The sequence below is a fragment of the Oryzias latipes genome, chromosome 9 (genome assembly GCF_053564925.1).
Source record: "Oryzias latipes strain Hd-rR chromosome 9, Olatipes_Hd-rR_3.1".
In the NCBI taxonomy this organism is placed as follows: Eukaryota; Metazoa; Chordata; class Actinopteri; order Beloniformes; family Adrianichthyidae; genus Oryzias; species Oryzias latipes.
Window position 1 is genome coordinate 30,609,740 of NC_136245.1, and position 20,341 is coordinate 30,630,080.

General features: G+C 38.5%; 1 protein-coding gene across 2 annotated transcripts in view; it reads right to left on the bottom strand.

The window, feature by feature from the left end:
• jak2b (Janus kinase 2b) overlaps positions 1-15,853 on the bottom strand; it is a 37,753-nt gene extending 21,900 nt beyond the window's left edge. For both annotated transcript variants that reach the window (XR_013658000.1, XM_004072082.5), the window contains exons 1-8: positions 15,051-15,853; positions 9,947-10,183; positions 9,337-9,460; positions 9,133-9,250; positions 2,076-2,221; positions 1,483-1,774; positions 1,137-1,256; positions 888-1,045 (exon numbers count right to left, since the gene is read on the bottom strand). Coding sequence is in view for 1 of the 2 variants with exons in the window: in XM_004072082.5 (XP_004072130.1) it covers positions 888-1,045; positions 1,137-1,256; positions 1,483-1,774; positions 2,076-2,221; positions 9,133-9,250; positions 9,337-9,460; positions 9,947-10,178 (1,190 nt within the window). In the remaining variant the exon portion in view is untranslated. The remainder of the gene's footprint in view (positions 1-887; positions 1,046-1,136; positions 1,257-1,482; positions 1,775-2,075; positions 2,222-9,132; positions 9,251-9,336; positions 9,461-9,946; positions 10,184-15,050) is intronic.
• Between the last annotated feature and the right edge of the window lie 4,488 nt (positions 15,854-20,341).

Below are 20,341 nucleotides of genomic sequence, written 5' to 3' on the forward strand. Positions count from 1 at the left end.
ATCGAGCAGAAAGAGAGGATCAAGCGAGCGCTGCCTGGTACCCAGAGTCCGGTGTTTGCTATGTTAGCCCGTGGGCGCGGGACTGCCCAGCAGATGGAGAGCGGGTGCAGTCATAGCGGCCACGACCGGTCCAGCTCCATGGGATTATGATGTGCATCTTATTTTCGTTGGGACAATAATAAAAAAGACCCCCCAATTTTTTTTCTTGTTTTTTTCCCCAGCGGGTTAATGCTTAAACTGGGCCACAGACAGGTGGCAGCAATGTTTAAAATTGCTGTAACTTAGGCGAAGTTCTCGCTGCAGGAGGGAAGTGTAACCGGAGAGACCGAAGGATCTGGTGAACCCAGACACGCCGATGTGCTTGCTGACGCCTCAGTAGAGCTCTCCAAAACATGTCAAGCCAAGCTACTCGCTCCACATCCTCCATGTTTTCCCTGATGTGACAACGAATGAGGTCCAGGAAAAGGTTGGCGGCTGCTCCGTGGCCGAGGCGTCAAGCAGTAAAAAGAGCAGCAGATGCAAGTTTGATGCGCGAATCGCGTCCCATGTGAATGCAGCATAAAAATGACGGTCTTCACTGTTTAAGACTAAAAAGGGAAAAAAATTGATATTTTTATCAAGGTCTTTTTGTGCAATTTTTCAGCATGGGTTTACAGAGATTTTTTACTTTACACAAAAAGAGAGCTGCACACACTGCCTACAGTGGATGAGGTGTGTGTTTCACATCAGCATAAAACAAACAAAAATATATTCTTTTTAATGTACAAAAGATCAGTTTGAAGTCTTAATAATTTAACAACCTGAAAGGGAAAAAAATGACTGATTTTGTTTGAGATAAGTTAACTATTCTTTCAACAACAACAAAAAAAAAAAGTATGTTCACTTACGAAATGGGGCCATGGCAATGTGCAGACAGAGCTTCAATAAGCCTGGGAGGCGCCACTTCTTTACAAAGGTAGTGATATGCATCCGTTGTTAGTCTGTAATAGCCATCAACGAGGGATACAAAGGAGAGGGCTTCAGGCAGGCTGGAGAACTCAAGCTCCTGCAGAGTAGAACCCGAAGACAGTGAGAAAAAAGAAGGAGCAGCATTTTAATTTCAAGTGAGAACGGAAAAGAGTTTGGATGAGAATTACCAGATTCTTGCCATCTTGCTTGTTGAGGGTGACCGTTCGGCTTTCTGAGGTGCCATCTTTGCTGGCTTGTTTGATGCCAATATCTGTGATATCTGGAAAATCACACAATGTCTGCAGCTCCTGAACAAGGAAAAAGAACAAATTGGAAACATTAAAAACACAATTAAAATAAATTCAAAAAAGGACTACATTGGTTTCAAAATAAACTTATTTTCAATTAAAAAGAACATTTTTAGTAGCATTCAAAGACAGCTAGAGACTTTCTGACAGTTCTATTGGTTGTAAGAATCTGCTTATGTTTCTGAGTAATAGTAAGTCAACTAAAATAAAAATGAATGGCACTAACCTCGTCAGCGTCTTTTAACTTCTCTCGACACCACTGTATTCCAGTGTTGGCTGCGACCTGTACGATGAGCTGCCCGCTGGATGGCTCTCTGACCTGGAAGGTCTCAGTGTAGAAAGCCTTCTCCAGGGATTCGATGCTAATGAGGTACTTCAACTTCAGATCCCAGACGGTTGTCCGGCAGTGACTGAACTGCTGGATGAAGCGCTTGAAGCGGAAGCGGATTCGCTTACGTGTCAAGAAGCTGCAGTCCTGGATTTGAGCTCGGATATCTTTTGGCAAAAAAGATTTATAACTACAGAAAAAAAAGACAAAAAAGAGGCATTTTTTGTATTTGTGGTGATTAGGATTTTACAAATTAAACCATCAAGTTGTATGCATGACATTTTTAGAAATAGTGTCAGCATGGAAAACTCCTGATTTAAGAGTTTTTAAAAAAAAAAAACTTTTTTTTAAATTTAAATTGGAAAAGCAAATATTTTCTCATGAACAGGATCTAACATTTTCTTTGACATTTCCACAAAAAACAGCTATTAGCAAAGAATTCATTTGAAAAAAGAAATCACCATTTTAAATGTGCTTTTTGTGGAAGTTACCTCATAGTGTCATAGATCTCTAAAGGAGACGTCTGTTTCTCCTTAGCAGTTCTCGTCATGTCTAAAACAGCCATTCCAAGGCACTCTTCCTGCATTTCGTGGGAGTTGGAAATCTTTACCAAGCCATTGACAAAATCATTCCTCCACTGTGGAAAAAAAATGAAAGCAGAAAGTAGCTTTTTTTTTAAAAAAAAAGAACATTTTCAAAAACAGAGATGCAATAACACACCAAACGTGTAGAAACTTTACATGCATACTTTATTTAGGTCTTATACATGTTATTACATTTAAAATAGATGTTTAATGTTGACTAGCATCAAATGTAAAGGTCCCTGCTCAAGACAACAAAGTAAACAGATTTTTCGTTTCACTTGACTTTCAGATGAAAAAGTTTGTCTTGATTTTTTTATTCAAGGATTCTTCGTCATATATTGCACAAAAACAACAATATAAATATAACAGTGTGAACGATAGATTGGTTTACATGAATAAATTAATTAAATTTAAAATGAAGAAATTATTGTTCTGTTGAATGATGAAAGACGCCGGAAAAGACGTCGATTTTGGGTACATCCCATAGTTACGAGAAGAGAAGAACATGGGGAGTTTTATCGACTGGTACAAGAGCTGAAAATGTATCATGAGCGTTTTCGGGGATATTTTAGAATGTCCGTCAGTGAGTGCATTTTCTTTGTCTTATTTTTTCGCGGCAGTGTAGATGCTACTTGGTGTATATCTTCTTCGCCGTGATGTGCTCAGCAAGACAGTTTTGTGTTTGAGCGCCCCCAAGTTGTGTTTTACTGTAAATTCAGAAGCTCCAGACACGTGTGCAAACGCGCCATTCTCATTGGTCGTATAGTTTTTGACGCAGCGCGTCAAACCAAAAAAACAAACCCGAGGCGTTATTTTAAAAGGACGCTTTTACGCGTGGCGTTTTTTCGCGTCGGCGTGCACACTCACATTGGTGCCCTTTGTTTAATCACGAGGCGTTAAACGTCGGCGAATATCGTGCGCGAAATTCGTCCCGGTGTGTACGGGCCTTTAGAGTCTCTAATGACTTGTTATTGGCCTCAGAAAAGGGACTACTTTCTATTCTTGTCCTGTTAGACCTCAGTGCAGCCTTTGACACTATCAACTACAGTATTTTACTCCAAAGGTTAGAGCATGACATCGGGATCAGAGGATCTGCCCACCAGTGGTTTGAATCCTACATATCTGATAGGTACCTATCCGTTAATGTAAATGGACATTCCAGTCAGTGCACTCGAGTTAACTATGGAGTCCCACAGGGCTCAGTTTTAGGACCCATCCTGTTTATGCTTTATATGCTCCCCCTAGGAAACATAATCAGGAAAAAGAGCATTAATTGTCATTTTAATGCAGATGATACGCAGTTGTATTTATCCATTAAACGTGACCAGAATTAAATTATAGATAAACTGAACGCCTGCATCAGAGACATCAAGACCTGGATGAAAATTAATTACCTCCCCTTGAACCCAGAAAAAAGTGAGGTCATTATACTGGGTCCTAAAAACCTCAGAGATGCTCTGTCTGCTCAGATAGTCTCCCTGGATGGCATAAGTATAGCCCCCAATTCCACAGTTAGAAACCTTGGGGTTTTATTTGACCAGGATTTATCATTTAAGGCTTACATATCTCAGGAGTGTAGAACTGCCTTTTTTTTTACCTGTGGAATATTGCTAAGATCAGAAATATACTTTCTAAGAGTGATGCTGAAAAACTCATCCATGCATTTGTTACGTCGAGGCTGGATTACTGTAACTCTTTTTAGCAGCATGTCCTAAGAAGTCTCCAGCTTGTTCAGAATGCAGCAGCTAGATGGTTAGCAGGAACTAGCAGAAGAAATCACCTCACTCCTGTGTTAGTTTCAATAGGTCTGTAAGGACAATAAGTCTTGCTTGTTTATAGCAGCTAAATGCCCATTTTCTGCAGCATAATATAAAGAAATTATTTAAGTGATTTACTACATTCTTTTTCACATTCTGTCTCAGAGTTGCAGTGTACCTGAAAATTACAGACCTCTCTTCTTTTAAAGATGAAAATTTGCAGAATCTGTAACTGCAATATACATTTTTGGCCCACTGATTTGATCTTTTATCAAAATGTTCCTTTTAATTCACCGGGAAACGACTTTGTTGGTATCTTAAGTCTTCGTGACTTTAAGAGAAGAAAGCAGTTCATACTTGGTGAAATACAATTGCAGTCAATGGAACCGGCTTTGTTTTCATTGTTCCCTACAGCTACACAGATATGATGCAAGAAAGTTGTTCATTACAACGAACCAATGAAAATGCTTCCCTCCCGTCCGTTTGACGTCATGTTTGCTACTCGTTTTGACTTTAATGAGTCAGTGTGAACACAAAACACAGCACAACTGCAGGATAACACCAGATCTTTTTGCTTTGTTTAGGTTATGTTTAGGGATGATGAGAACATTGAGTGAAAACACTGACATGCAGAATCACAATGTCTCAAAACCGACTGATTTATATTACTTACAACCAAACTGATTTACGAGATATGCAAACAATTAAAGAGATAAAGAACCCAACAACATCTCAAATCCAGTTTAGCTCAAACTGAAAATTAATGAAATGTATCTTTGAAAAAGTTAAAGTAAAATTTTGCCCAGACTGAAGTCAAACTGTCTTAATGGGAGGAAACACACTGAGCTTAAATGATCTCCTCCAGCTGTGTTTTTTTCTAGCTTTTAGGCTATCTAATGCTGCAAGAGCGGATTTCCAAAGGAATAAATCCACATAATCCCCAGGTCATGCAAAGTTCATCTTAAATCTTATTTTGACCTTAGTACGAGTCACCTACATTACAACCACTTCAGCTTAATGTTTCATTTTTAAGGAGTAATGCAAGGATCATTTGATTTATCCAACTTATACACAATGCTTTTGATACCCTGCTCTTGATAATAATAATAAAATAATAATAATAATATAGCACTTGTGACAACAGTCACAAAAATGGTAAAACTGGGCAGTCAGAGGATTTAGAAATCATATGTCTTTACACTCAGCTCACACAGAGTTCAGCTTCAGTCTCATCACTGGCTTGTACCGTACATATTTTACTACATTGACTAAGGTTTTTATTGTAGGTGAAACGTTTTGATTTTTCATTGCACTATGCAAACATACTTTAAAAACAATATTTGGGCTGAAACTGCTTAAACGGAAATGAAATTTATATAGTCAACATTTTAAAAAAGTATTTTTGTCTTTCTTTTCTTGTCTGCATGAGGAATTGTAGATTGCTGACAGTCGACACTTGATTTTAAATAGGGGTTTAAACATTTATTTTAACAACGATTCGATTCACATCAAAATTTGGGGTTGATGATACGATACATAGTCTATATTGGTTCATTTTGAACGATTCGATGACCAAAACTTCAATACCTGGAGACTGAACAGTGCAGGTGAAGTTTTCCAGATTCCTTGTATTTTTTGCAAGATATTCAAGTGTAAATTAAATAAGTGTACGAACACACAAGTATATAATGAATAAATGGTAATTCCACTCCCATTTTAGTTTCACAAAGTTCAGCCCACTGTTGTTTTCCCACATAAATGAATTACAAATGGAACATTATTAGAACGTTATTTCCAAATGTTTTTTATGATCGTGTAGGTTCATCCAATTACCAAAACTTGGTTCAGACAGATCACTCTGGTTGGATTGTAGGAATTTTATGAAGACATATTGACCAACGTGGAACATTTTGAAGCAACTAAAATTGACTCAGTATTGCTAACAATCTATATGCTTTATTTTTTTATAAAATAAATAATATAAAATAATGCATCTCCAAACCTTGTATTTCCTGTTTAACAATAAACTTGACATCTTCTTGTCTGTAAAGCTGAAATAAGGAAAGCATTCCGTTTTCTAAAGCGAAGCAGTGGGGTGGCCGGATAACTGAATGGGTTTCCCTTTATCTCACTGCTTAAGGTTTTTTCAGAAATACGAAATCTTCTTTTTAAAGGAGCCAAAGTTTCTCTGTGTGTGTCATATGAGATGACTGCACACCTGTCATAACGATGGCAGCTAGAACAATGGTGTGTCATGACCCAACCATGTTTCCTGCATGCCTTCGCCGTCTAAACTATCAGTTCCCAAAACAAAGGAAATCAATCAAACGCTGCCAAACCACATTGTATGATGACATTTTTTAAGATAAGGAGCCTTTAAGTTCAAAAAGATGTAAAAGCTTTTTCTAAACAAGAGGGTTGTTAACATCATGGCTCATTGCATAGAAGGAACTGGAAAGGCCAGCTCAAACTTCCAACAGAGAAATGTTTGAATGCATAAACTACAATCAAAAAGGTGAACTACAGTCTGCCAGCAGCGTTGGAAATGCAAATACTGATTAAGTATGCAGAAATTTACAGAAGAAGCTTTATTATTCCAAATCAATTAGGGCCTACATCATGCAAAATCAACTTTTTGAGCTTTTATGGTTCAATCCTCACAAAAAGTACCCCAAAATGGTATTTTTATTCACACATTCTTCTAAAACCCTGCTCTGTGAACACCAGCCCCTATCAATCCATTAAAACAAGTGGGTTCTCACATCGCGAGGTAGTTAGTGAGGAACCGCCCCTTCCAGGAAGAGTCTGCCCTACCAGCACCGCCCCCCCAACTAACACGCTTTCTCTGCAGAGCTAACGGTGATCTGCAAAACGCTTTTGTAAGGCTACACAATATGCACGCCCATCTTTGCAAAAATCCTGATGTTGTTTGTTTTCGTGGGCGCAGACCTAGTGCAGAGACCAGCTGTGGGTTGACGTCATGAAATGGGCGGCACCCACAAAAGGCGATGCCTCAGAGATCGAGTCGTCTTACTTTTGGGTAGGAAATTGAACTGTGAAAATAACTCATATTCCATTTAAAAAATGTGTTCTTTAGTGTGCCGAAGGAAATGTATTATCATATATATATATATATGAATATAATTTACTCTATAACGCTTAAGAAAAGCATGATTTAGCCCATTTAAAATGAATGAAAAAAAACAGAAAGTCACAAAAAACACTATGTGACATTGAAGAATAAATAAAAAAATGTCAGGTCAATAATTGAATGAATAAATCAAGTTTTTCTTTTCTGCAAATAAACTAGGCAAACTTTTGGAGGCCATGGCGGGAACATGGCTTCCAACTCAGGTAATTTGGCTCCATTTTAAAGAAATATACATTTTATAAAGTGCAACAGCAGGACTTGAAATCTAACATCATTGTCAGATCACAACCAACCACACAGACAACCATCGGAGTTTAAAAAGCAAAGATTCTTCAGTAAAAATATGGCTCAAATTTTTGGATATGATAATGTGCCAACCAATTGTTGGAAAAGTAGTTTGCCGTCACGAGCACAAACTATAAACACAAAATACGTGTGCCAACAGAGGCATGACCACAAACTATGCAGGAACAGGCGTAGCAGAAAGCTGCAGTCTGAAAACATCTGACAAACGGGAAGCAAACCACCACTGAGTAATCTGTTTACTCAAACTGGGAAAGTGGAGTAGACCCTCACTACACTATTAAGTCGAGCTTAACTCAAATTCCATTTGAAAAAAAAAAAGCCTCATTTTAGTTATCAATAAAATCTTAAACACAGCTTTTGAACAGACAATTCACCTACAAATGGGCCTTTTTTTATATTCTAAGAAAAGACAACTATGGTTTCACTTACATTTTGCCCAAGCATTTCTTGTTTGCTTATTAAAAAAATAAAGGAAAACTTTTCCTTTCTAAATGACACATTTCTAATAAGATTTTTCCCTTGGAAAATGTTATCAGTAATTAACACATTATGGTAATTTTTTAAACATTGAAAATGATCAAAGTAGGGAAAAGCATCATAATTGCATGGCCTCCATTGCCAAATGAAGCAATCAGTAGAAAGATCTATAAACTATACAACCCACTAAATTGAGGTTTTACCGTAGTGACGTAAATACAACACTTCTGTTTTGTTTATTGATGTGTACTCCTGAGCCAATAAGAGTGGATGATTCTCTAAAACTCGTTCAATGATTTGCCTTCCTCTGGGCCTAAATCACAGATGGCTCGTCATTTCTGTCACCTATTCATCGTTTATTTGCTTTAAGTGATATAATCTACTTTGTTGCTATTTTGGTCCCATATATTCTTACAGAGGAATTTGCTTAAAATAAGTGTGAAAACCCATTTTTTTTAAAGTAAATCATCATCATCGGACAAAAGTGTCACAAACTTTAATATGTATTTATAATCTCAATGCCAGGCATTTTTGTAAAACTTTATACGAGCGTTGGAATTTAACACAGCCTGACATTTGAGATCCAGGTTTTCTACAAACGGCGCCAATGAAGAAAACCCCTGGCTGAACTTTCAAAGATGATTTCTTTTAATTTTTTTAAAGGCTTTTTGAATTACTTTCTGTTTGACTTGTGCTACACAAACAAACCAGCCTTGCCTACTGTTTAACTTTTTAAGAGTTGGCTTTACTTTTACGGCTTTCAGAACAAACGGACATTGTAGAAAGGATCATATATTAACATCTTTGTAGGCTTTAAGCAGAGGATTAAAATGTAACCAATTATTTAACATTAATCTAAATGTTGCTAATAAATTAGCACTCCTCCAAATGTTAGAAGTGTAAAAAAGCTCCTGTTGTGCGGGGTCAGTGACTGAACCATTCAGACATCCACCGCCTTAAAGCAGCCCTAAAAGGCTCAAACAAAGACAGGAAATATTTAAATGTGAGGGAAATGGCAGCACAAATGAAGTCTTGGGAGAACACAAAGGGTTGAACGCACATAAGATGCTTTATTTCCTTCTTTCTGACAGTCTGCGCTGGTATTTCCCCACTCACTGCCATGATGTCTGTACTTTTTCCTCTGCTTTTTTACGTTGGACAAAAACTCAAAAGTACCAATACCTTTCTGTTAAACCACTTTCAGACATACATGCAAAGCTTTTTTTTTTTGCTTGTTTAGCAAAACAGATTCAGTGATATTAAATGTGCTCACCTGATAGAAGAGGTAGGACATTACAGAGTCATCGAGGACAGGACTTTCTGATCCCTTTTTGACCCCATATCTATAAGACCTGGATGCTCCATTACTGTACCAGCCAGGAAAATAATACCTGTGGCAATACAAATCAGAAAAAGTCAAGAACAAGTTCACATTTTTTAATTAAAACAGTAAAAAGTGAAATAATAAACTTTATACCGTATTCTAAAATACAACTCTTCAGCAGCAGAGTCGTCGAGGTGGAAGATGTAGCTGGGTGGAAACCACAGGCGGTCATGTTCTCTAAAAAGGCCAAACAGGCTGAAGTACAGCGGGGATATTTCTGCAGCGTTCAAAAAGAGGGGAGAAAAAAAGCTCTTAAGCTTTGAAAGAAGCGACCACTTTGGTGCCCCCAAAAAGATTTTGACATGAAACAAAGTGACTAAATGTTTTTCTTCAGTGGTGAAAGTAAAATAGTGCAGTGTCTGAGGTGGTATTCAGAAAACGAACTGTTTTTAGTCCAAACACCAGTGAAAAAAAAGGGTAGATAAAGATTGTCTAAAATGTCAGTTGGGCTTTGGTTTATCATCAAACACATACAGTAGGTGAGTCTAGTCCCCCCTACATAACCCTGTTTTACATTACTATTCTCACATTTGAATCGACTCCCACAATGACAAAAAAAGGACAAAAAAGCCACCATTTATATGTTTTTTACTTTTAATTTAACCATTTTTTGCCAGGTGGTTTTACTGTGGCTCCTTGATAACATTATCTACAAAGAAACAAAAGCCACAAATGGACTGCTTTATGCAGTTGAAGTACTCACTGCACTCCTTGGCTGCATCTATACACAGCTCCTCAGCCACATAGTCCCCAGGTGGGTAGCTGAGAAAGCTGTGGCCGTCATCTTCCTGGCTGCTGGGATAGAAACGAATCCTCAAAACGGCAGCAGCTGGTCGTGCGTCTGGAGGTTCGCGATGAGCCGTCCCATTTTGGTGCACCGCCGGGCACGAGTCAGTCACAGCGTCCATGGCTGGCAGGGAGGCCATCAGGAACATGTGCCCTAAAGGCAGATGAAAGCAGAGTGTTGGTACTGAAAGCGATAGCTGCAGCTTGGTCTACATAAATTTAATATCATGATCAGGGGACATAGCAACAACTGTTGCGTAGTGTTACTAATCATTGCATAAAAGCTACCGTACAGAGGACCCATTGTCTAAAAAAGGTTATAAAATCTGTAAATCTAATTCTATGAGTGACAGTTATGAAACAGTCAGAGGTTCCTCTTCAAATGGGACACAAAGATTTCTGTCGCTGTCATGTTTTAGGCTTTAAATGTATAGTTTTTTGTGAACAATAATATAAAAATAATCATATTTATCTTATTGCTGGAGTCAAAGCAATATCTGATATCCTTGTGAGCAGAATCTCATTCAACTGCATCCACTGATTCACCACATACACAAAAAGGTCGATAAAAAACAATTACACAACTCCCAGAGCAAATCCTTACTTAGGAAATACACTGGACTTCATTTTTAAAACCCCAAACTAGTTTAACTAACTGCTCATTTTCTATGCTGACTTGATCCTGCCCAGAGTAAGGTGTCTTTGCTGGAGCTCGTCCCAGCCCTCACTATAGAAGAAAGGTACACCCTGCACGGGACGTCAGTTCATCACAGGACAGAACGGTCATTTCAGTTTACCCACTGCACTTTTTTTTTTTACTGACATTGCAACCAGCTTAGAGTCTGCCATGAAAAAATGGCAGCAGCGTCAAAACAAAAGAATGTGCCGCCTAAAGAAGCTGAGAAATGCATGTTCTCATGTACCACAATCCCTCCCAAACTGCCACAAGTCCTGAAAGACAACACAATCATCCCAACCATCTGGACACTAAAGATATTCACATAGCTCCGGTTATGCAGGATTCTGGACGTTAAGGTTGATCTACACGGTGTTTTGCTACTACTCCAAGCTTCTTCAGTACTGACGCTGCCGATCCTTCATTCAGACGACCGAGAAACAGCTTCTAGAACGGGGGTCTGCAACCTGAGCCTCTGGAACCACATTTGATCTCTTCATTGTGGCTCTTTAGTTTTGGAAAAAAAATGCAAACAATCTGAATAAATAATGGGTTTGTAGGTCAATTTTTGTCTTTTTTTTCAAAACTGTGGCGATCTTACATTAAATTCAACTGCCTTTTGTTTTTATTTCTTTTTACCACTGCTGACATTACACTAAATCAAGAGACATTGAGAGCTTCACCTTTTCTCTAAATTGCACACGTCAGATAACTAAGCAAACTGATGGTAAAGGTTCTGATCTATTGTCAGAGTGGTTTACTAATAGAACGAGTTTAAGCTCATATTCTTATTTTAAGTCAGGTTGCTGTTCAGAAGCAAAGTTCTTAAGGTACAATTGCAAGTTAACCTGCTGCAGCATGGGATCTCATTTGACAAATGAACCACTGCTATCAATAGTAATATAACAGAAATATAACACTAATACAAGTTGATTATTGCAAATATAAGCTACATTTTATAAATGGAAAGCCCAATGGCCAGAAAAATATGAAGTGTGTTTTCTAAAAGTGAAGGTGGGACTTGGTGGTTCTTGCTGGGTTTTAAGAAACTGGACTGATGGTTCTAGATCTGCGTTAAGAGGTTGCAGACCCCTGTTCTAGAGGAAAAGACGACACAAATCAATTTTTACCATAGATGATCTACAGTTTAGGATTAGAGATCCTTCGGAAACCATCATGGAACAGTTTGCAGCATAAAGGAATTATAGAGATGGATTTTCCCAGCTGATAAAGCTACTCTGGAGAACAGAACATCTTCTGGATCGACCTTTAAAAGTCCAGTTGAACAACAGAATCCTGCAATAGCATGATAACCTGGATGAATGCCTTGCCCACAGACAGAATGACCGACCAGGCTTGGATGTGAACCCCTGACCAACCAACTGACAGACAAGCTGCTTCACCCAGTGAACGACAGTGATCCTCAAAGATCTTAGTACAAAACAATAACACTTTGATTACTTGTTTGGTCTTACTACAACATATATACCAATGTATCCACGGTAACTGGAAACCAATGTGTAGGTCAGCACAGTAGGAAGTGGTACAGCATAAGATTATTCATTCATCCTCATCAGAGCCCATGAGGGAGCTGGCATAAAAATCATTCCCAAAATGTTTAGTGTTTTTAGTACCATATAAATAGAATATCTCAGAAATAATGCTGCATTTTAACAACACTGAATTGAAAAAAAGGAAAAAATGAATTATCAATTCTTGTTAGGGAAAGGTAGAAAACACAGTAACCAGGGAATAATGTTATGGTATAGGTCAGGGGTCGGGAACCTTTTTGGCCTAGAGAGCCATAAACGCCACATATTTTTAAATGTAATTTCCAAAGAGCCATACAATAATGTAGCGTCCCTTTCCCACACTGAGGCACGGAGACTTAACTTCTTTTAAGGTTCTTTATTCTGGTTACTGTAGACCGCAACAAACGCCGTAAAATTAATTCAGCAGCTCCTGAATCTCTCCTGTCGACACGAGACGAGAGAGAGCGCTTCTACCAACTTTATATTCCCCCCTCCCGCTCCAGCCCTCCCATTTCCCTTATTCGGCCCATAGCTGAACCCCATTGGTCCAAACTACCTAACAACAGGCTGAGCGACAGAACTGAGAGCCAATCAGATCTCTGCTTGATGCGGTCAATGAACTCCAGAACTTTTAACGTGGCCCAACAGCCAAGTTAAACTCAGTCCGCGACAATATGTATAAAACTAAATATACAAGTGAATGTGTGCATTTGATTTAATTTCAACATTTTAAAGTACAATAAGTCTGTGGATTCTTTTTAATAACATTTTTATTCTGTTGCTGATAAATGATGAGTATTTCTCGTGGTAGTTTTGCTGATGGTCTAGTCTGGTTGATACGTGGTGAGTTTCTGCTTCATGCAGGCGTTGAGACTTTAAACGTGATCGTAGGTCTGAATGTTCTGTAGATGTGAGAAAGACTGATCACATGCAGACGGGGAGCCAAACACACACTCACACGCTGCAGTGAGTGACGGGCAGCGGGTTTTACGTTTTTACAATCCCTGCGCGATTCACCTGCTGCCGGTCCCCACAACCCCTCACCCCCACCCTCTGCTTTCATCCTCTAACATCCCGTCCCCGCAACTCCGCGCTCTTTCTCAGAGACGGGAGCGCGCACTTTTAGGCACGTCAATTCACAGGTTTCCGGCTGGTACAAACTCTGTGAAATAATAGATAATAGTAACTGATAATGCTGGCGCAGATTTTTCTCTCCAAGCACCGCTACTACTGCGCGCCTCTGGCATCGCATCGCGCCCGAGAAGGACTGGTCTAATGAAAAAAAAAAAGTATAATTAAAGATTTGTCTGCGAGCCACATGTGACCATCAAAAGAGCCATATATGGCTCGCGAGCCATAGGTTCCCGACCCCTGGTATAGGTGCTTTCCTATACATGCTCATGTGTCTAAACAGTTTAACTCAAGAGATTCAGCATTTTCTTTTTAATGGCTTCTATCTGGGGTAAGGAAAACAAAGAATATAGAGACTGCAAGGACAATAGATTATATTGGAAACATACTTACTAAAATACACTAAAACATACCAAAAATGGTTAAAGTTGGGTGTTTGATGTGTTTAGATGCAATGCAAATGCATTTTAAAAAATGACAAAGAACACAAAAAGGAAAAAGGGTTTTCTGCATATGTCTCACCAGACAAGAGTAAAATTGATTTCAGTTAAAATTGCTTAAACCCAATATCATAAATTCTTTAAGAGAAAAAGGTTTTTGAAATATGCGTCAGTAATTAAAATGAAAGGCAAAACGAAACAAAGGTACTGAAATATTTGAACAAAGGAGAAATATTTGGCAAGCTAGCCAGCTGATATTTGTACAAACACTGACTTTAATCAAACATACTAGCAAACACAAAGGTGTGAATTAAAAGCCCGACTTCAAACTCCAGGTGAAGCCGAGGAGACAGTGTGATATGGCATCATGTGGATCTACCTGAAGGTGGAGAGGTAGGCGGAGAGGTCAAAATTTCACGAATGTGGAAGTTTTAAAAAGAGTCGCAGTTTGAAAGAATGTCGATTGAATGACTGCTATAAGATGAGAATGTGGGCTGTGTTACCGCCAATAAACTGACCAGCCACATCTGGAGTTATGACCAAAAGTTGTTTTTTTTTAAGGAAGCAAGTACTGAAAAAAATCTTGTTTAATAGATATACATTAACATACTTATAAATTAAAGAATATGAGCAATATGGTATTAAAACATGTGAAAAACCTCTTTATCTTACAACACGGTGTGATCACAATAATTTCTGAAAGCCAAAATCTTAGCTGGATATTCCAGTTGTGATGACACATGAATGCAGCTAAAACAGAAAGCAAGGGTTTTAAAAAATAAATAAAAAATATTGAGGATAGGTAAGGTCGAAACTGAAACAAATAGTAGTTGAGCACAGAACAGAATTGTTCTGACTGTTGTGGGTCTGCTTCTTTTCTTTTTGTTTTACTCGATTACCGTTATAAAAAAGATTCCAGCGCGTATATGACCACATTCTATCAAAATTGTTTTTTTTCTGTATACTAAGCCCACTTTTTAATTGAAAGTAAAAAATTCCCTACATCGGCGGTCTTATATTAAGGGAGTCTTTGAACATCAAAGCCGTGCGCTACTGTTAGCTTTAGTTTCATATACGTTAGCAACTCTACACACCCACCAATTCAAGCTAAAACAGCGGGCGCTTTACTGACTCAACTTCATGCGTTTTAAAAGCTGTCGAATCGTGTTAGAAAGTGTCCGAGTGGAAGAATAAATTTGTAAAAAGCTGTCAAAAAAAAGAAAAAGAATGGTTGATACTCACCACAGTAATGAGCCGGACGTGCAGCAGCTAGGCAGCCGTCTGCTAACCTCCAAGGCCAACACTGAAACCAGGACCCGTTTCACAGCTGCGGCCAGGCTGCTTAAGGTTACAAACCACTCGCTTCGGCAACGTTTGATAAACTGATGCGTGTTTACGGTCTAAATCCCCCAAGACAAACGACTGGCTCCATGTTTTACTCGACCGGCTAGCTGGCTAAATGCTATACAAACCACAGTAGGTCAGCCTAGCATTAGCCATCTCGCTCTCTCTACGGAGGAACTTCAACCGTTTATCTCAACAATCTTCGAACTTAAGCTCGCACAAGCAAAAAGAAAAAAACAGACGTCGTTACAGATTTGGCCAAAACGGAATACGTTGTTTGTAAATCGTCATTTTGCTACAGTTTTAACGGCAACTATGCATTTAAAGAGAGCTTCGCCACTGGCATATTGACAGCGGAACTGATCGAACACAGACTGTTAGCTACTTTACCAGCAGCCACTACATTAAAGCCAAAGCTCCGACTGAGTCAACAAACCAGCCTCTCCCACCATACTGATGCTGCCTTTGGAGACCATCGGAAATGGGAATCTCCGTCTTTAATCTAAACACAAACGCAAAAAAAGTGTCTGGAAATGCTTTATTCTGCTTTAGCATTTGGTAACTTATAACTATATATTTTATTTCACCATTTCCAAACAAGTATATTTGTATTTGCCTTTAAATTAAAAATGTGAAAGTTTATGACTTACAGGGAGACGAAAGCTCCAAGCTTCGTTTATGTGCACGTGCATCGCAAATAACTCAACTGTTTATAAATAATAAATAATAAATTAAAATAATAATAACAAATAATAAATTAAAATAATTAAATATTTTTTAAATAACAATGATTTTTTTTTACAATTTTGTTTATTGAACAATAAACTATTATTATTATTTGTATTATTATTTTTATTATTATGACATGACATCAAATGCACCTGATGTAACCACAATAACTGTTTCGAACACACAATGAACATTTGTCAACCACCACACAACCAACATCCCCCCCACACACCACATGCTATTTACAGAAAAGACAGCAGAGAGGAAACACACAAGCCCTCTGTACATCTCGATTCTTCAAAGTAGTGTGGCCAGCTGTAAATTTCCATTGAATTGTTACTACGGTTGCAGTAATGACATTTACAAATATTTTTAACACAAACAAAAAGCTAAACAAAGGTGCACTGTGGCCATTGTGGTTGCTAGAGAAACCAGCATTCAGGATACGATTTTTCTGCTTACTACCGTTGCCCAATGTGGTTGTAAAGGTTCAACTCTGACTCATCTCCTCATGCTCTGGCACAAGTTGGGTTTATTGGGTTTCCTTTGATAGAATACTGCAATGCTCCCAAAACGTTTCTGTAAGCTTGTCGTCATTTCTTGTGTACTCCAACTGACTTGTTGCTTCTGGGACTTAAAAAAAAGCAAAAATATTGAGAGAGCCTTCAGCTGTCATGTTGTGGCTAGTGAAATGGGTTGGCTGGTATCTGTTTTTTTGCTGGGGGTCCATTGTCACCAGCTTCCTCTTGTCCTGTGGGTCATTTTTGGTTATCCAACACTTCTTTAATAGTAATTTATACCCAAATCACACAGAAATGGACTGATTTGAATTCAGTTTTAAATCTAAATTGAGTTTTTCATGTATGGAGTTGGCAAATTTTCTTATTCCTGCTTTTTATCTCATCCAAAAAACAAAAAAAGACATATTAAGTATAAACAGTAGCTGATGGTGCCTATTTGACCTTTTTTCAGTCTTCTAATCGACTGTGGACAGATCCTGAGTCAATATCTGACATGTGATAAGCTCCAGTCCTCCCGTGACCTAGAGCAAAAAAAGAAATTTCCCCCAAAGATCGATGTCTGAGTGGGATTTTTTAAAGTAAAAACTCTATCTTGAAATTAATCAGAATTGTATTTGTCATGAGTCAGGAAATGACACATGAGAAATAAACAAATAAATAATGACCCAAATAACAGAGCAACGGCCAACAACCTTTGTGTTTGAAAATATATAAATGAAAATTTCTCCTCAGCTGTTAGAGATCATTCAACCAAGCTGAATCCTAGTGATACATTTCTGTTTCAAGTCACAAAACCCCCTTTCTGCAGATATTTGGGGAATCCATAGAACAGAGCTTCTCATCTTGAGGGTCTGCACACTGTTAGACCCTGCAGGAGCTTTAAAATGATTGATGTGTGTGTTGGTCCTTTAAATGTGCTGTACACACAGAAGGAAATATTTACTGTAAAGTGAACTGTTGGGAATTTTTTGATAATGTATAAAGTTGTATGAAACCTGACACATCAGGTACGTACAGCTCTTTTCATGTAGCGACTGAAGAGTTGACTAAATGTGAGCATCAGAAACTGTGAAAATGGTTTTGCTGTTAAAAAAGACTTCAGAAAGACATTTATAAAGCATTTTGGTTAAAGAAAACATCAATGGTTAAACAAAAATGGCGAGCAATATTGGAGCTATCCAGCTGTACAGTTTTGATCTAGATTCCAGCTCAGATGAGTTAAACTTCTTCCACTTTCGGCTTCTCCCATCAGGGGTCGCCACAGTGAACAAGTCGCATGGTAAATTTGGCAATGTTTTACGCCGGATGCCCTTCCTGACGCAACCTTCTCTAACCGGGCTTGGATCCGGCAGAGGTAGAGAAGGGAACAGGGAACAGACCGGAGTCGAACCTGGGTTTCACGGACGGAAGGCGCCGCAAACCAGCACGAGCTAAACTGGCTCCGCTCAGATGAGTTAAACAAAGGCGTGAAATGATCAATCTGTTTGCAAGTGGATGCATCAGAATGGAGCGGAGCAGGGAGCTTGTGGCCCAACCGGCGTATTTTCTACGTTGTTTATTTAACCAACGTTTTTTTTGTCTACTCCTGATTCGCAACAATTTTAATGACATACTCTGAAATGCTATTTTGAGCTAAATTTTCTTTATATATGTCCTCCATCATGATAAAAAGGCCACATGAAGATGTTAATAACACCCCAAAACAGGATTTTCTTCAAAGTGGTTTTTAATTGGTAGGATTGTTGTGTCAACAGCTTAGAGGTCATTACAACACACTTAGGGAGGAAATTGGTTGACTTTGCCTAAGTTTCACAGTTAGAACAGTTAGAACAGTTAGAGCTCTAAATGTTTTTTCTTTTTGAGCACAATTTCTTTTTGCCCAATTCAATATTGTTTGCCATTAAAATAGGTAAATCTGTACTTTTAATATTTATTTGGCTTTTGAACTTAAATCCTGAACAATTAGTTTTTTCTATTTACAAAATACTATATTTCTGCTGAGTTATAACTAAAATAAGTAAAAATGAAGGATCAGCATTCATTTCAATACAACAATTTGACGTCATGCCTAAGAAAAAGAAGTCAAAGTCAACATTCAGTTTAAGCAAACATTTTTCTTGCTCTGCTCAAACCCACAGGTGAGCACCTGGCACACACACACACATACGATGCGCGACAGTCTTGGGGGCATTCAGGTGTCGCCCACACACTGAGTGAAAAGCAGGGGAAGGTTTTTCTCCTCCAACACCCTACGGTGGATCCATCACAGCTGGGTTTGCCTGTGGGGGAGAGAAGAGGAGGAAGCCGAGAGAGGAAACGAAACCAAACCACTAGGAAGGTCAAAACGCTGAGAAAAGGATAGAAGGAGAAGTGGACATGAGTGTGCAGGAATAAGAACTGCAAAAATGTTTGAAATAGTATTTTATGTTTTTATCATTTGATTATAAGATTGTTGGAATAATTGTGATTTAACACGAGAAAGGGAATTATTTAATGCAACCTTTTTTGAAAATATAAGTCAAAAGCTTACTTCCCTCTGTTTTATGTCACAGTTTATCCATTTACATTTGTCCATTCAGCCAACCCTAACATTGACCCTTGTGGCCAAATTCGTTTGCAAATTTAGCACAATTTATTTTCATTTAAACGATAATTTTATTTGTGCCACCTTTCCTTTTTACATAAAATTTTCTCTTTTTATGTTCTAATATTGAAAATATAGTCCCCATGGTACAGTAAAGTAAAGATCTAATTCAAAATATACACATAATGCAATGCTTTCTGTACACAGAATTTAGAAAAAAATATATTTTCCTCATTACCAATAAAGTTTAGAAAGGTTTTAAATTTTCTGTTTCACTTAAGGTTTCTTGTTTTCTCCTGTAAAAATGACTAAAATATCTTTTGAATTTCGACTTAAAGAACGTCATTTGTGCCCCTGGATTGTGCCGCAGTGGGCACTGAGATAGATGTGAAGACAACACTTTGGTTTGATGCGTCCGGAAAGATGTCCTTCCTGTGTAAAACTGCTTACCAAGTTTTGCCCTGGTTACACCCCCCATGCACACACACACACATATGCACACACAGTATTTTTAAAGAGCACGTCTAAGCCCAGACTATTTTGTTCCAGTGTGACCACAGCATGTTTCTTGTGACATTTCTCTTGCGGCAAATGCAGAATAAGGGGATTTTTGCTCCAAGAACAAATCAAAACTTTATTAACAAACAACTGAATAAACAACCGAAAAGAACCCTAAAAAAAAAAAAAATAAATTATAGTCTAAAGCATAATCACATTCATCCACTTTCCAAAGACAATCCCTTTTGGGGTCATGGGGATGCTGGAGCCTATACCAGCCATTGCTGGGTGAAATTGGGGTACACCCTGGACGGGTTACTAGTCAAATGCAGAGCCACACAAAAACACACAGTGACTCACACCCGTGGACAACGTAGAGTGACCAACTGACCTACAGCACATCTTTTGGGAGAAAGCTGGAGTGCCTGGAGAGAGCCCACGCATGCGACTCTGTTACGGCTGTGGCCGTATTTGGTTTTGTTCCTTCTGTCTGTCCTGTGTTGTGTAATTTTTTCTGTAACAAAGTGGGCCTGAACAGAAAACCACAAAACTACAGCGTGCAACACAAACTAAAACAAGTGGAGAAGAGCAAAACAAAATGGAGAAACAAAACAAATGGAGAAGAGGGCCAAGCTGCAATGGAGACTGGTTGCAGCCAAGCTTTCTTCTCCGGGTCTGGAGGTCCATGGAGCCAAACATTTATTCACCACACCTGCAAAGAATCAGTCAGACACACAAAGATGCACAAAAACACAGAGGTCCCACTCTGATACAGAAAAAATTACACAAAACACAGGACAGACTGTAGGAACAAAACCAAATACAGCCACAGCCGTAACAGACTCCACACAGAAAGG